The sequence below is a fragment of the Lynx rufus genome, unplaced genomic scaffold (assembly GCF_022079265.1).
Source record: "Lynx rufus isolate CCGP_SWC_20201006 ecotype Redwood Valley unplaced genomic scaffold, mLynRuf1.p SCAF_29, whole genome shotgun sequence".
Classification (NCBI taxonomy): domain Eukaryota; kingdom Metazoa; phylum Chordata; class Mammalia; order Carnivora; family Felidae; genus Lynx; species Lynx rufus.
Genome location: NW_025814844.1, coordinates 8926994 through 8943107, shown reverse-complemented (window position 1 = coordinate 8943107; position 16114 = coordinate 8926994). Strand labels below are relative to the sequence as shown.

The following is a 16114-nucleotide window of genomic DNA, read 5'->3' as shown; positions in this document are numbered from 1 at the left end:
TCGCTCCTTATCAGGGAAATACAAATCAAAACCACACTCAGATATCACCTCACGCCAGTGAGAGTGGCCAAAATGAACAAATCAGGAGACTATAGATGCTGGTGAGGACGTGGAGAAACAGGAACCCTCTTGCACTGTTGGTGGGAATGCAAACTGGTGCAGCCGCTCTGGAAAACAGTGTGGAGGTTCCTCAAAAAAATGAAAAATAGATCTACCCTATGACCCAGCAATAGCACTGCTAGGAATTTACCCAAGGGATACAGGAGTGCTGACGCAGAGGGGCACTTGTACCCTAATGTTTATAGCAGCACTTTCAACAATAGCCAAATTATGGAAAGAGCCTAAATGGCCATCAACTAATGAATGGATACAGAAATTGTGGTTTATATACACAATGTAACACTATGTGGCAATGAGAAAGAATGAAATATGGCCTTCTGTAGCAATGTGGATGGAACTGGAGAGTGTTATGCTAAGTGAAATAAGTCATACAGAGAAAGACAGATACCATATGTTTTCACTCTTAGGTGGATCCTGAGAAACTTAACAGAAGACCATGGGGGAGGGGAAGGGAAAAAAAAGGTTAGAGAAGGAGGGAGCCAAAATATAAGAGACTCTTAAAAACTAAGAACAAACTGAAGGTTGATAGGGGGTGGGAGGGTGCTCCCTGATGGGTATTGAGGGTGGGGTGATGGGTATTGAGGAGGGCACCTGTTGGGATGAGCACTGGGTGTTGTATGGAAACCAATTTGACAATAAATTTCATATTAAAAAAAAAACTGCAAGGGGACACAGAGAGCCAAAATTATCTTGAAAAATAAAAACAAAGTTGGAGTATTCACACTTCCGAATTTCAAAACTGATTACAAAGCAATAGTGATCAAAATAGTGTGGTACATCCTAGCTAATGCAATAATACAAGAAAAAGAAACAAAATGTATACTGATTGGGAAGAAAAATATAAAACTTTGTTCACAGATGACATGATGTCTGTGCAGAATACCCAAAGACACTGACAAAAAAACCTCTTGGAACCAACAAGTGATATAGCAAGGTTTCAGGATACAAGGTTAATATATAAACGTTTTTCTGAATATCAGCTTTTCCGTATATCAGCAATGATCAAGTGAAATTTGAAATAAAAATCATACCATTTACATTAGCACCCAAAATAATGAAATATGTATAAAATCTAACAAAATATGTACAAGGTCTAATGAGGAAATCTATAAAAATCTGTGAAATAAAACAAAAAACTAAATAAATGGAGAGATATTCCATGTTCATGAATAAGAAGACTCAATATTATCAAGATGACAGTTCTACCTAACATGATCTATAGATTCAATGCAAGCCCAACGAAAATCTCAGCAAGTTATTTTGTGAATATTGTCAGGTATTTCAAAGTTTATATGGAGAGGCAAAAGATCCAGAACATACATACAATATTTAAGAAGAACAATTTGAAGGGCTGACATTATACAGCTAGTATGCTTGTATGTAACTAAGCTTGTTAGTAATCAAGACAGCATAGTATTAGCAAAAGAATAGACAAATAGCTAAATGGAACAGAATGGAGAGACCAGAAATAGACCCACAAAAGTATAGTCAACTGATCTTTGACAAGGAACAAAGGCAATAGAATGGAGCAAAGATGGTCTTTTGAACAAATGGTGCTGGAACAACTGGATGCCCACGTACCAAAAAAAAAAAAACAAAAAAAAAAACAACAGGAGAGAGAATCTAGACACAGACCTTACATCCTTCACAAAAATTAACTCAAAATGGATCACAGATGTAAATATGAAATTCAAAATAATTAAACTCCTAAAAGATAACATAGGAGAAAACCTAAATGACCTTGGGTTCATGATGATTTTTTAACATAACACCAAAGACACAATCCATGAAATAAATAATAAGCTGGACTTCATTAAAATTAAAATTTTCTGCTCTGCTAAAGACACTGTCAAGGGAATGAAAAGACAACTTACAGAGTGGGGGAAAATATTTCAAAAGATACATATGATAAAAGACTTGTTCAAAATACACAAAGAATTCTTAAAACTTGACAATAAGAAAACAAACAACCCAACTAAAAAATGGGATAAAGAGCTTAACAGACACCTCACCAAAGGAGACTTACAGATGGCAAATACACACATGAAAATATGTGCCACACCATATGTCAACAGAGAAATGCAAATTAAAACAACAAGGCACTCACTATACACCTATTCAAATGGCTAAAATCCAAAACACTGACAACACCAAATGCTGGTGAGAATGTAGAGCAACAGGAATTCTCAGTGTTGCTGGTGGAAATGTAAAGTGTTACAGTCACTTTGGAAAATAGTTTAGCAGGCTGTTACAAAACTAAGCATCCTTTACCATACCATTCAACAGTATCATCCTTTGAAGTTATCCAAGGAGTTGAAAACATGTCCACACAAAAATCTGCACATGGATGTTTATAGCAACTCCATTCATAATTGCCCAAACATCAAAACAACCAAGATGTGTTTCAGTCGATAAATGAATATATAATCTGAGATACAACCAGACAGTGGAATATTATTCAACACTAAAAAGAAGTGAGCTATCAAGCCATGAGAAGATGTGGAGGAACCTCAAATGCATATTCCTAAGTGAAAGAAGCCAGTCTGAAAAGCCTACCTACTGTATGTTTCCAACTATATAACATTCTGGAAAAGGCGAAACTATAAATACAGCAAAAAAAGAAAAAAAAGTTACTGGCTGCCAAGAGTTCGGGGAGTGAGAAAGAAGACTAGGCAGAACACAGAGGATTTTTAGGGCAGTGAAAATATTCTGTGCGATACCAAAATGATGGTCTACATGTCTTTAGGCACTTGTACAAATCCACGGAATGCACAATACCAAGAGTGAACCATGAGTAAACTATCTACTTTTGGGTGATAATGATGTCAATGTAGGTTCATCAATTCCAACAAATGTATCACTGTGGTGGGGAATGTTGATACTGGCAGCTGGTTGTGCATATGTGAAGGAGGAGGTATAAAGGATATCTCTGTACCTTCCTCCCAATTTTTCTGTGAACTTAAAATTTTTCTAAAAACTAAAGTAAAAAAATAGGATGATACTGGCATATGGATAGGTGTATAGACAGACCAATGGAATAGAATCGAGAATCCAGAAATGAACCTAAATATCTGTGGCCAACTTCTTTTCAACAATGGTACCAATACCATGTGATGGAGAAAGAATAGGCTTTTTAAATAAATGGCACTGGTTAAACTGGACCATATCCAAAAGAATGAAGCTGAACCCTTACCTTACTTCATATACAAAAATTAAATCAACATGGATCAACAAGTCAAATATAAAAGCTAAAAGTATAAAATCCATAGAAAAAAACATATTGGTAAATCCTCACAACCTCAAATTTGGCAGTGGATTCTTGTATTTAATACCAAAGCATGATGAATGAATGAAAAAATAGATAAATTGGACTTCATCAAAACTAAAAACTATTTCATGGCAAAATACATTATCAAGAATGTGAAAATACAATCTATAGAATGTGGTAAGACATCTGTAAATCATTTATGCAATATAGGTAAGTGGAAACAATTTTTAAATAATATATAAATAATAAAAATATAACCCAATGTTTTAAAAAACAAGCAAAAGATTTAAATAAATATTTCTCAAAAGATATGCAAATGGCCCATAACCACATGAGCAGATGATTAACATCACTGATCATTAGAGAAGTACACATCAAAACCACAATAAGATACCACTTCACACCCAGTAGGATGGGTTTAATTAAGAAAACAGAAAAGAACAAGTTTCTTTGAGAAGTAAGGATGTTGAGAAGTAAGAATTACCACATGTTTGCTAATGAGAATATTAAAATGGCACAGGTACTTCAAAAAACAGTTGTCGGTTCCTCCAAATGTTAAACATAGAATTATCATATGACCTAGCAATTCTACAATGGGTATACACCAAGGAGAAGTGAAGACACATGTCCACACAGAAAACTGTACATGAATGCTTATAGTAGTACTAGTTAAAATAGCCAAAGGTACAAACCAAATGTCCAACAGATGAATGGACAGACAAATCATGGCGTGTGTACATACAACAGAATAGAATTCAATCGTAAAAAGGAATGAAATACTGATACACGCTACAACTCAGATGAACATTGAAAACATTACACTAAGTAAAAGAAGCCAAATACAAACATGTATTATAGGATTCTTTTTTATATAATATGTATAATATATCAAGAATGGGCAAATTCACAGAAAGCGAGTAGAGGTTACAAGGGGATGAGAGCAGGGAGTGGGGAGTATCTACTTAATAAGTACAGAACGTTTTTATTAAGTGATGGAAGTTTTGAAACTAGAGAGCTAGTGGTTGCATAACATTCTGAATACACTACCACTAAATTGTACACTTTATTTTTTTCAGTTTATTTATTTATTTTGAGAGAGAGCACAAGCCTGAGCAGGAGAAGGGCAGAGAGAGGGGGAAAGAAAGAATCTCAAGCAGGCTCCAGGTTGTCAGCATGGAGCCTGATGTGGGGCTTGAACCTACGAACCGTGAGATCATAACCTGAGCTGAAACCAAGAGTCAGATGCTTAACCAATGAGCCACCCAGACGCACTAAATTATACACTTTAAAATGGTTAATTGTGTGTCATGTAAATTTCACTTCAATTAAGAAAAAACAGAATACCTTGGAACAAATTTAATGAAGTATAAGACTTACAGACTGAAACCTACAAAATATCATTGAAAGAAAACTAAAGATCTATAGAAGTGGAAACGTGTCCCAGGTTTATGGGCTGAAAATTTTAATATTTTCGAGATGGCTAATTCCTAAATTGATATAGATCAATCCCTATCAAAATCTGCATTGACTTTTTTTGGACAGAAATTGGCAAGCTAATTCTAAAATTCATAGGGATATGTTTGCAAGTGACTCAGAACAGCCAAAACAATCTTGAGAAAGAAGAAAATAGAGTTAAAGGACTCACAATTCCTATTTTCAATACTTACTACAAAGTTACAGTAATCAAGATAGTCTGGTACTGGCCTAAGGGTAGACATGTAAAGGAATGCAATAGAATTGAGAATCCAGAAATAAACTCATGTATCTATAGTCAACTGTTTTTTCAATAATTCTGCCAAGGCCAATCAATAGGGAAAGTAGAGTCTTTAGTGACAAGTCTTTGTGACCAAAGATTAGGCAGTGCTTTCTTAGCAAAAGCACAACAAAGGAAAAAAAAAACAGATAAATTGGACTTCATCAAAATTAAAAACTTTAAAGAGTGCTTTAAAAGAAACCATCAGGAAAGTGAAAACAACTGCAGCATCTAATATCCAAAGAACACTTACAACTCAATAATAAAATGACAAATGACCCAATTTAAAAGTGGGCAAAAGATTTGGATGGATATTTTTTGAGAGAAGATACACAAATGGCCAATAACCACAGTAAAAGATGTTCAATATCATTAGTCATTATAGAAATGCAAATCAAAAGGACAACGAGATCTACCTTCTACCCACTAGGATGGCTGTAATCAAGAAGACAGTAACATACTGGTGAGGATGTGGAGGAAGTAGAATTCTCATTCGTTGCCAGTGGGAATGTACACTGTGTGGCCCCCTTTGGAAAACAGTTTGTCAATTCCTCAAACAGAGTTACCTTATGACCCAGCAATGCCATTCCTAGAATTATACCCAAAAGAAATTAAAACATATCACTCAGAAACTACCTAGAGGTAGGTTAACATGAAAGTTTATAGCAGCTTTATTCATAATAGTCATTAAGTGAAAACAAACCAAATGGCCATCAAATAATGAATGCATAAACAAAATGTGGTATATCTACACACTAAAATATTATTTGTAAACAAAAGGAATGATGTACTGAGACATGCTACAACATGAACTCAGAAAACATTACACTAAATCAAAGAAGCTACGACACAACAAGCCACATACTCTATGATTCCACGTGTGGCCAAGTGTCTAGAACAGTCAAATCCATAGAGATAGGGAATGGTGGTTGCCTAGGCCTGAGAGGGAGAAGAAAATGAGGATGACATTCTTTGGGAGGTGATAAAAATCTCTGGTAATAGATAATGGTGATGGTTGTACCACCTTGCGAGTATACTAAAAACCACTGAATTATACACTAAAAGGCAAAATTTATAATACGTGGATTATATCTCAGTAGGAAAAAGAAGTAGGTAAAGAATTTGCTACAGAGAAACAAAGGGTTGTATGAATTGGGGCTTAGAGGAGGGTAGTATTTTACTATATAAAAACACTCTGTAATGTGTAAAAGAAACACCAACAAGTATATAAGGTTTAGAGGTAGGTTAACTGAAAGATTCTAATTCAGACATTGTATAACAGGACAAAATCTCCTTAGAATTTTAAACCTAAGTCGTAGGGAAGAAAATCTGACCCTAAAGCATAGACTATCACTAAATTAGTCTATGTGGACAACTCTTACTCAAATTTCAGAATGGTAATGGTATTTGTATATGCAATCAATTCCATGGGGAAAATGACAAACCTAGGTTGGTACTTTATTCACTTTATGAACTAAATAGTTTCTTACTCCCAACAAGCAGAACCTTCAAGCCTTGGCTTTATCTGGGGTATGGGAGCTTTGCCTCCTCAATTCTCAGTTCACACTAATGATGGAAAGATTCTGGACAGGACAGGGGTGCCTGGGTGGCTCAGTCCGTTAAATATCTGACTTTGGCTCAGGCCATGATCTCACGGTCAGTGGGTTCAAGCCTCACGTCAGGCTCTGTGCTGACAGCTCAGAGGCTGGAGCCTGCTTCAGATTCTCTGTTTCCCTCTCTCTCTGCCCCTTTCCCGCTCGTTCTCTCCCTCTCCCTCTCCTTCTCCCTCTCCCTCCCTCTCTCTCTCTCTCTCTCTCTCTCTCAAAAACAAACATCAAAAAACTTAAAACAAAGAAAGATTCTGGACATACAATTCTTCAAGTACTACACAGACTACTTCTCTACTGACACAGCGCCAAGAGATGAGGTGATGAACTTAACCACAGACTCTATCCATGAAGTCTAGTGAGAACAAGCTACAGGCAGCAGAGAAGTGATTCCACTAAAGGAAATGGGAAACAGAGTGTGCTCTACCTCCAGACACACCAACTCAAACAACATGTTCTGAGATCTCGCAAACACTTCACCTCATCTTGAAGAACATTACTCTAAAGTTAACTTTAGCCGGTTTTACAGAAAAATAGGACAAACAACTCTAAATCTGTCTGCGTATCAAAATCAGAATTTGGGAAGATGTTACACATTTGATAAAACTTTTCTAGCTAACTGGATAGTTTAAATAGGTTGTGTTTTTTTTAAATTTGGCTTGGTTTGGTTTGTTGATTAGTTTTTAGTTTTTGAATTTTTCTCATGCCATTTTGATGACAAATCCTTATTATTTTTCTGCATTAAGAAAAAAAATATTAAAACACAGTAAAATTCTAGAATCATTCAAATAAAAACACTAAATATCTGCTCCATTCTAGAATGGCATGTTACATACTCTACATTTCTTCCTGCACATTTTTTATTGAAAGAAACTGTTTTCTCCTAGAATACTTCTTGTAAAAATGCTAAGCTTATGCAGCCACTGTATCTAACTAATTTTCAAATTATAAAACATAAATTTGATAGAGAAAGTCTCTAAATACTTAGTATTTCTGTAGTGAGAAAAAATACAAATAACTAGAAAAAGTCCCTACTTTGGTGTTTAGCTGAACCATTAAGTTGGTGTAGTGAAGAGTTCTGGCAAGTCTGAAGACTCACGGCTAATTCTCACTCCTTAGATTTCTCCATTTGTCATTTAACCCCCAAGTTAAGTGTATTTAATAATCTTATGGCTCAATTAGTGAATTAACATAAGTTATAAGATAAAGTATGTAGGCGGAAATAGCTAGTTCGAAATACGGATCTGCAGCAATGGTACTCATTTCATTGGGTAAAACTTTTTAGCAACCTTTTTTTAAATGGCCACCTAATATATCTTTATAAACAGAGTCCATTTGCATTATGGGAAAGACGAGCAGATTTCAGACATGTGGGTTACTTGGTCAATAGAATCTTGCACAGTATTTTTATCACACACTTGGTGTTGAAATGTGGTTTGCATACACAAAAATAAAAACAGGCATTGCCACTCACACAGAGATGCTTCAAAGAAAACCCAGCCGGTCCACTCACCTTGGGGTGCTATCAGAGTTCTTCCATTCTCCTGACACCAACCAACTGGCTGGACATAAGGGCTATTTACATCACACCTGCAAAACAGGATTCTGTTTCAGAGCCTATATGACTCAGTGCCAGAGAAAGAATCCAAGAGTAATGACCATTCATTACTCCATGGAAGATAGAACTACATAACTAAAATATTTTGTAGCTAAATAGAATCAGAAGTAATTTTTAGCACTGTATTTTATAAGCTAAGTGACCAAACCTCTCTTGAAATTTAGAAGTATTCTCAAAAAGTGTTTGACTAGAACCTGAACTGCCAGTGATATCCCCAAGGAGTGCACATTTTATTTAATAAGCTTCCTCCACCACTTCTTGCTAGCAGCAAGGAAAAATATTAATAGGCCGGCCCAGAGTTTAATAAGACAGACCAATCAGACTCCATATGCCTACCATTTCCTCCCTCTCCGTTTCAAGGAACCCAGACCATTCTACCTAAGACACATAGAACAATTAATCAATGTTCTACTTCTTATCTTAGTTCAAAGAAGAAAACCGGGTCCCCTTCATGCACATGAAGAACCACAGCCTCAGGCAGAGACGTGTTGGTTATTCAGGATATACTGTGAAGAAACGCTACAAAAATGATTTTTGCCATTCCCTCTTCTATATTTCAGGTTTTTACCCAGAAAACCCTTTTAACTCATGCAATGTTAGTTTAATGGTATCGTAGCATACATTTTCTCTGCTCCCCACAGGCTTTCAAATAATTCACTCCTCCGTTCTCCCTGTGAATCTTCCCTTTAAAAAATATGACAGGCTGAGTTCAACATTTTTCGGGAAAAAAAAAATACTGCAAGTTCTTAACTTCCTCTTCATAGAAATACTTCCCTCACAAACTAGACACACTATAGTGAAGGGCCCTGAACTGGTCATATTATTTCAGATGAAGCCTCATTAGGTAACCTCTCATAGAATGGAGAAGTTTCTCGGGTTCTTTAATTCGGCAATTCATGTGGGAGAGAAGGAAGTGAGAAGTTGGTCACTAAATTCCTGATGTTCATTACTCTAAGAACAGAAAGAATGGTGACAGGACTGGAATGAAATTAAATTCTTAACACCAAACACGAACACACGAAAATAAAACGCACGTTGGTGTCTCACCAGTAATCGTAACTATCATCCCAATTGTCAAAATGCACTAGTAAGCGATCTTCAACAATATCTGCTATGGTTGCCACACACACCAAGGAAGGGTTCTTCCTGTCGACGGCCTCCAGCTTCATTCCAACCTGAAATTCTTTAGGCATTGGCCCATTCTAACACAGCACCAGACGGAAGAGGCACAAAGAGAAACAGGACACCAAAGAGGACTGAGCCACTGTCAAAACTTCTATGTTTAGCATCAGAACAGTCTAAGGGGTATCAACACTTACCCTCCGGAATGAAACCAGCAAATGCTAGTAATAATATTGCAGTAAACTGTTAACGAAGTTAACCTTCATAACAAAAACCCAGGTAACCAGCTTTTACATTTGCATGCAGGAAACTTTTATTTCCCTCCTCATTATCATCTTCCCTTTTCAGTTCTTAGAAGAAATGGTATTAATTTTAAAATATGATGTTTACTGAATGCAGGAGTGTCAAGTAATTTTCTCTGCTCCTTGTAGGCTTTTGAATAGTTTCCAAACATCAGAATTTGGAGAAGTAGTAAAGACAGGCTCTTTAGCACCAAAATTATCATTTACTTTGATGAGATGTGAAAATAGTGGCTTTCTCAATATTTAAGAAATACATGCATTAATCCACAAATAAACTTAAAATAATCCAAACGCGTTTTTTGTAGCATCTGTACATATTTTTTCATATTAAAAACCAGTAAGGGCTATGATTTACCATAACATTACAATAATAAAACTCCACTTCTTGTAGGGTGTAATTAGCCAGTCCTGGGACTTAGAGAGTATACATACAATATATTGGGACAAGAAGAGTTTTTTCTATCTCTTCACTATCTATTCTGCACCCTTACTCTCGTTCTCTCCTGAAGAGCTGGTAGGTTGCTGGGGACACAGGGCATAAGGAGTATGCGCTACCCGAATCTTCATATGCCCCTTGAATCTGTATGAAATGTCGCCCTCTTTCTTGTTACACATAAATCCAACTAAGCTGGGTTTATTCAAAGTCCACCTGTGATAACTACCAGTCTCAAAACACCAAAGGTAAGTTGAAACAAGTAACTCATTGGAAGCAAAAAGAAAAAACATTTCTAAAAGGCATTTTAAATTTTAGCAGGATTTAAATATAAAATCTTCAACTCTGCCTCTGACTAAAGTATTTAATTGTAAATTTAAAGAAGGAAAAAAGATATGACCATAGGAAATTGACAAATTAAGTGAGAAAAGTCATAGGAAGCTAAGGATTCTGAAAAGATTAAAATACAACAGAATATATAGTGGATTTTAAGACATTTAAGCTCAAGTGGAAATCTGATTTATACTGAGGAAGAAAATACTTACAGAACTCCGGTTTCTGAATAATTTCTTGGGAGCATTTTGCAATTTGCAGGCCTTCAAGTAATCCATCCAAACAAATTTATCTTTTCTGTAACCTAAAAAAAATATGGATTGCTCAAAATACCCACAGGATGTAACCATGTGCATATTAAATATATTAGCCTTCTCTAGTCTTCTGTCATAAATTCAATGTCCTTTAGCAGACCACAAAAGACTTAAATTAAAATCCCTAAATTGTTTCAATGTTTTTTAACGTATGAAATTCAAAACTGTTGTGACTTCCCATCAGGCGTGCCACTCCCTACAAATTTTTTAAACTCATTAAGATATGGAACTGGTACCCTGGAAGCCTGACGGGAGTCTCATCTCTTAGTAAGGCTTTCCAACATGGAAAAAGGGAAGAGACAAAGTTCCTGAGTTGATCATCACCCTGAAGAAGTCATCTCACTGAGAATGTCAGAGATCCTACTGATGCAACAATCTAGGGTGCCAGCCCTTGGGGAAATTACAGAAACCCCTTCACAATCCAAAGACCATCTGGCAGCCCCAGATTTCTGCTGTTTATCTTTATGGGGTTTCCATTTTTTACTTTTCCTCCTCTCCATGTGCCTTAAAGTGGCTCACACAGTGCTTGCCCCGATAAGAGGGGCTCAATAAATATTTTCTGATTAAGTGTTACACAGAATAAAAGTCAAACTCCTTGCATAGTCCCCAAGGCCAGGGTTAGACCCCTAACTCCATCTCCTACCTCTTGCCTTTGTTTTCTCTGCTCCAGCCACATTCATCGCCTCGAGATTTCTCAATGTGGCCAGAGGCTCCAGCCCCAGGGTGTTTACTCTTGCTTTTCTCTCTGACAGCCTTCTTAGCCAAGGAGCCTCACTGGTTTCCCTCATTTCATCCACCTGTGTATGGGAAGTGATGTTCTCACGCCCTTCCTCAGCAAGCTCTCCGTCCCCTAATCCAGTCACTGCTCGACACTATAGCTTATCTTTATTACTGCTCTCCCCTCTGGAATGAAAGCCTCATGAAGACGCAGATGGTTTACTGTCCCCAGTGCCTGCACACAGCAAGGGCTCCATAAATACCTACTGAATGAATGAGCCTGTGACCAGCTTTCATGAAATCCAGCAATCTTAGGGATTCTGCCATTAGTCTTAGGGACGGATCCCCCAAGGATACTCTGAGTTGGTTACGGAGAATGAAATGACTATATACTGACTCCAGAAGAGCCACAGCCATCAAATACTCTAACATCCAAGCAGGAGACTGTACACAGAAATCTGCTGTGCAAGGAAATGGGCCCACAGGCATCTCAACTGATTAAATCCTCATCTCACCAGCACACAGCAAATAAAAAAGGCTTCAGTCACATCTACCAGCACCAGGTCCTCTAGCACATAACAAAAGACAAAGATGAGATTTTCAATTCCCAAAAAAAGAAAGCAGATTGTGAAACTGTCTTCTCTTTCATAGTTCCCTGTTTTCCAAGATCTGTTTGAAACAGATGACATACAGTGAATCAAAGTTCCTCCCTGTATGACATCAGTGACTAAGTGAAATATTTCATTTCAATCGTGATGAAAAATAAGTTTCTTCATTCCTTATAAGGTTTTAATAAACTTTATGTAACTCATAAGATTTAATTTCTGCCTTAGGTACCTTATCAGAATATTTGACCTTAGTAATCAATGGTGTTTTTCTTTTAAAGACATTTATTCATTTATAAAAATGGTGTCCTTGTAGTCTTACTGCTTTCTGTGGGTTAAACTTTCATTTTGAAAATCAATTCACACCAGGCTCTCTTGTTAGTGTTTCATAAAATGTTGTTAAAATAAAACAAACTCTCTTTCCAACCTGGCTTACCCTTAGGGATGTGCAATTCATGTTTGGTCTTTTCACACCACCCTACTGGATGAATGTCAGGGGAACCAGCATTGGTCCAAAAATCGTAGCAGCTTAAATAACCATCAAAATGAAGTCTTAGGCGGTAACCACACACCTGTAAAATGGAATGTTTACAATCCTTCATTAAGTGTCACACATTTGAAGGGTACACAAAATTAACAAAATTGTCGTATATTCTGTCAGTGCCATCAACATATTTGAACAAATCCTTCCATACAAATGTGTTTGTGTTAAAAAAACAAATTTAGAGGGGCGCGTGAGTGGCTCAGTAGTTTGAGCATCCAACTTCGGCTCAGATCATGATCTCGCGGTTCATGGGTTCGAGCCCTGCGTTGGGCTCTGTGCTGACACCTTGGAGCCTGGAGCCTGCTTCAGATTCTGTCTCCCTCTCTCTCTGCCCCTCCCCCACTCTGTCTCTGGCTCTCTGTCTCTCTCTCTCTCAAAAATAAAATAAACATTAAAAAAAATTTTAAAAAACAAATTTAAAGAGGACATCTGAATAAAGCAAAATGCTGGCAAACAGACACTATCTTTTAAGTATCTAGAATTTTTTCTATAAAAAAATATCCTTTTACTCATTCTAGAAATCTGAGGTCAATTTACATCTCCATCAATCAAAAAGTTTATTTGTTAATTCAATACCTGTTAAATATTGCTTTCAGAAACCCCACCTCCTGCTGTCTAGCTTGGATTCATATCCCAAGACAGTGTAAGCTAAAGTACAGAGCAAAACCAAAATGGACATGGCCTCATTTCAACTCTAACATATGGATCTAGCATACCTAATAAAGGAAATAATAAAACAATGTGGAATGCATCCTTAAGAGATGCTATACAAATTTTAATAGCTATAATCAATCAGTAAATTAAGTGAATAGTGTTTTATATGTGGTTATTAAAAATACAGTTTTCATCATTTTAATAATATAAAACGTTTAGTAAATATTACATCTTATAAGCCATTTACTTTCATCAATGGCTCTTCATTCTATATAATTTTCATAAAATGCTTGCATTTCTATAAATATATAATTCACGTGCATAGGCATTTTTCATACACATTTCTCATTAGTTCAGCTAAAACTTAAATAATTATGTCTCTTTTAACAGACAAAAGTAACACTGTGGGATTCACTGATTTTCATCAACCTCAGATGAAAACTTTACCAATGGAAACAAGGGTAACTGCTGGTGATAAAGGACTTATTAAAAGATTAATCTTCAGAGAAGGAAAAAAAATTCATTAAGAAACGTATTTCACCCATCACTGACTAAAATTAATCCATAATGTACTGGAACTTGTTTATAACAGAAAGCACTCAAATTCATTATTCTCTAGAAAATTCTCTTCTGTCACTGTGCACTCAGCCCAAGACAGTAACACCATCTCTTACCTCAGCTACAGACAGTACACAGAATACAGATGGATGTCGGGGGTCAATGCCTTCTAATCTCATTCCAACCTGAAAACCATTTTCGTGCTCCGGAAAGGATTGGTCCTATGAAATTTCATGATATAACATTAGCTACTGAAATATCGTCACAATTTGATATTAAAACACTTGGTGTGGCTATGCATACAATCAAGAACTTACTGTACTAGTTTGAAATCCCAGTGATATAGTTAAAGATAGCTTCTAAAGATAGAAGGCTGCTTTTCTATATTTGGCCCACAAAGAGTGTTTGATCATTTGATCATTATGAAACAGTTCATATGAGAAACTACATGGCCTATGAACTCCCCATTTATCCCTTTTGCCCGTTTTTCCTTAGTGATTTTAAGGAATTCTTGCCACACTCTGGAAACAATCCTTTGTTGATTATAATGATTACCTATTCCCAGTCTATGACTTGGCTCTTTGTTTTCTTTATGATAACTTTGTTGTAGAGAATTTTTTTTAATTTTAATGTAGTAAAATATACCAATTATTCCCTGTACAGGGTGCACATCTAATCTATGAAATCTCTCACAATCCTGAAGTTACATGGACATTCTTCTGGTGTTCTTTTAAAACTTCTGTTCTTAATATTCAAATCTACAACACAACTGGAATTAATTTTGTTCTATGGTGTGAGGTAGGATCTATTTTTTCATATGGAAAACAGAGTATTCAGCAAAATTTTTGGTATAGTCTTCAGTTTTCATTATTCAGCAAAGTTATCACATTATATCATGTTTCTACATATCTGTAGGTCTATTTCTGGCCTTCCTATTCTGTTCATTGGTGTATTTGCCTATATCACATTGTCTCACTTGCTTATAATGACTGTCCAGAGAGCAATCTTTATCATATTGAGTTTTCTAATTCAGGAGCTTGTTCCCTCTCCATTTGACCTAATCACTTTTGTTTGTCCAAGATGTTTTTACAATTTTAAAACAGACTTCATATGTTATTAAAATTTTCAAACAGGCTTCAAAAATGCTTTCTTACATTTATTTCTGTATACCTTTCAATGTTTATTGTTACTGTGAATGGAATCTATTTTGTAATAGACTTTAATGTATTCCCATTCATATTATTCTCTTTAATACTAGCCTTGTTTTCCACAGCCTTGCTAAATTATTATTACTTTTGAGCAGTTTTGAGCAGATTCAGCATTACTAGTCAATTTATTCTTAATTGCAGATAAATTATAAGTATGCTAATAGAAAGTAATGATTGAAATCTAGTAGTTCTATTAGATCAAGAGCTGATTTTTAATCACTAATTTTATTACTATTTATTACTAGTTACATATTAGTGTTTATTTTTAGGGTGAAATTTATTCTTTTGGAAAAAAATATTTTCATTTGGATATAATGTCAAACTTACAAGTTGCAAGAACAAAATAATACAGAGAACATGCATAGCCTTTGCCTAGACCCAGTTATTCTTAACAATAGTAGAGGACCTCATTTATCATTTCTCTTTGCTCCCTCTCTCATACATCTGTGTATGTACACAGATATAGATATACACAGATACATACACATGTACTTATGATTTTTTCTAAATCATTCGCGAGCCCTTTACCCTTAAGTACTAAATGATTTTCCCAAAGAGCAGGCAGTGTACATTCCCCAAGAACAGGAACATTCTCTTACATAACAACAGTTCAGTTATCAACTTCTGTAAATTTAACATTTATATACTGTTAGCTAATCTTCCATTCATATTCCAATGTTTCCAACTTATCCAACAATGCACTTTGTAACACTGTCTCCCTACAGAACAGGATTCAGTCTAGGGTCAGATATTAAATTTAGTTGATATGTCTTTTTACTCTCCCTTAATCTGGAACATTTTTCATACTATTTATCTTTTACAACATTGACATTTTTAAAGAACGTAGTCTTTCCCCTCCAACACTCTGTTAAATAGAAAGTTTCTCATTCTGGATGTGTCGGATGTTTCCTCATGATTACATTCGGTTTATGCATTTTCTGCCAGTATACTATATGGG

The 16114-nt window shown here is 35.8% G+C and overlaps 1 protein-coding gene across 3 annotated transcripts in view; it reads right to left on the bottom strand.

The window, feature by feature from the left end:
• L3MBTL4 (L3MBTL histone methyl-lysine binding protein 4) overlaps window positions 1-16114 on the bottom strand; it is a 368508-nt gene that overhangs the window by 272772 nt on the left and 79622 nt on the right. For all 3 annotated transcript variants that reach the window (XM_047090320.1, XM_047090321.1, XM_047090322.1), the window contains exons 4-8: window positions 14065-14169; window positions 12629-12764; window positions 10769-10860; window positions 9414-9568; window positions 8262-8338 (exon numbers count right to left, since the gene is read on the bottom strand). In XM_047090320.1, the coding sequence (XP_046946276.1) occupies window positions 8262-8338; window positions 9414-9568; window positions 10769-10860; window positions 12629-12764; window positions 14065-14169 (565 nt within the window). The remainder of the gene's footprint in view (window positions 1-8261; window positions 8339-9413; window positions 9569-10768; window positions 10861-12628; window positions 12765-14064; window positions 14170-16114) is intronic.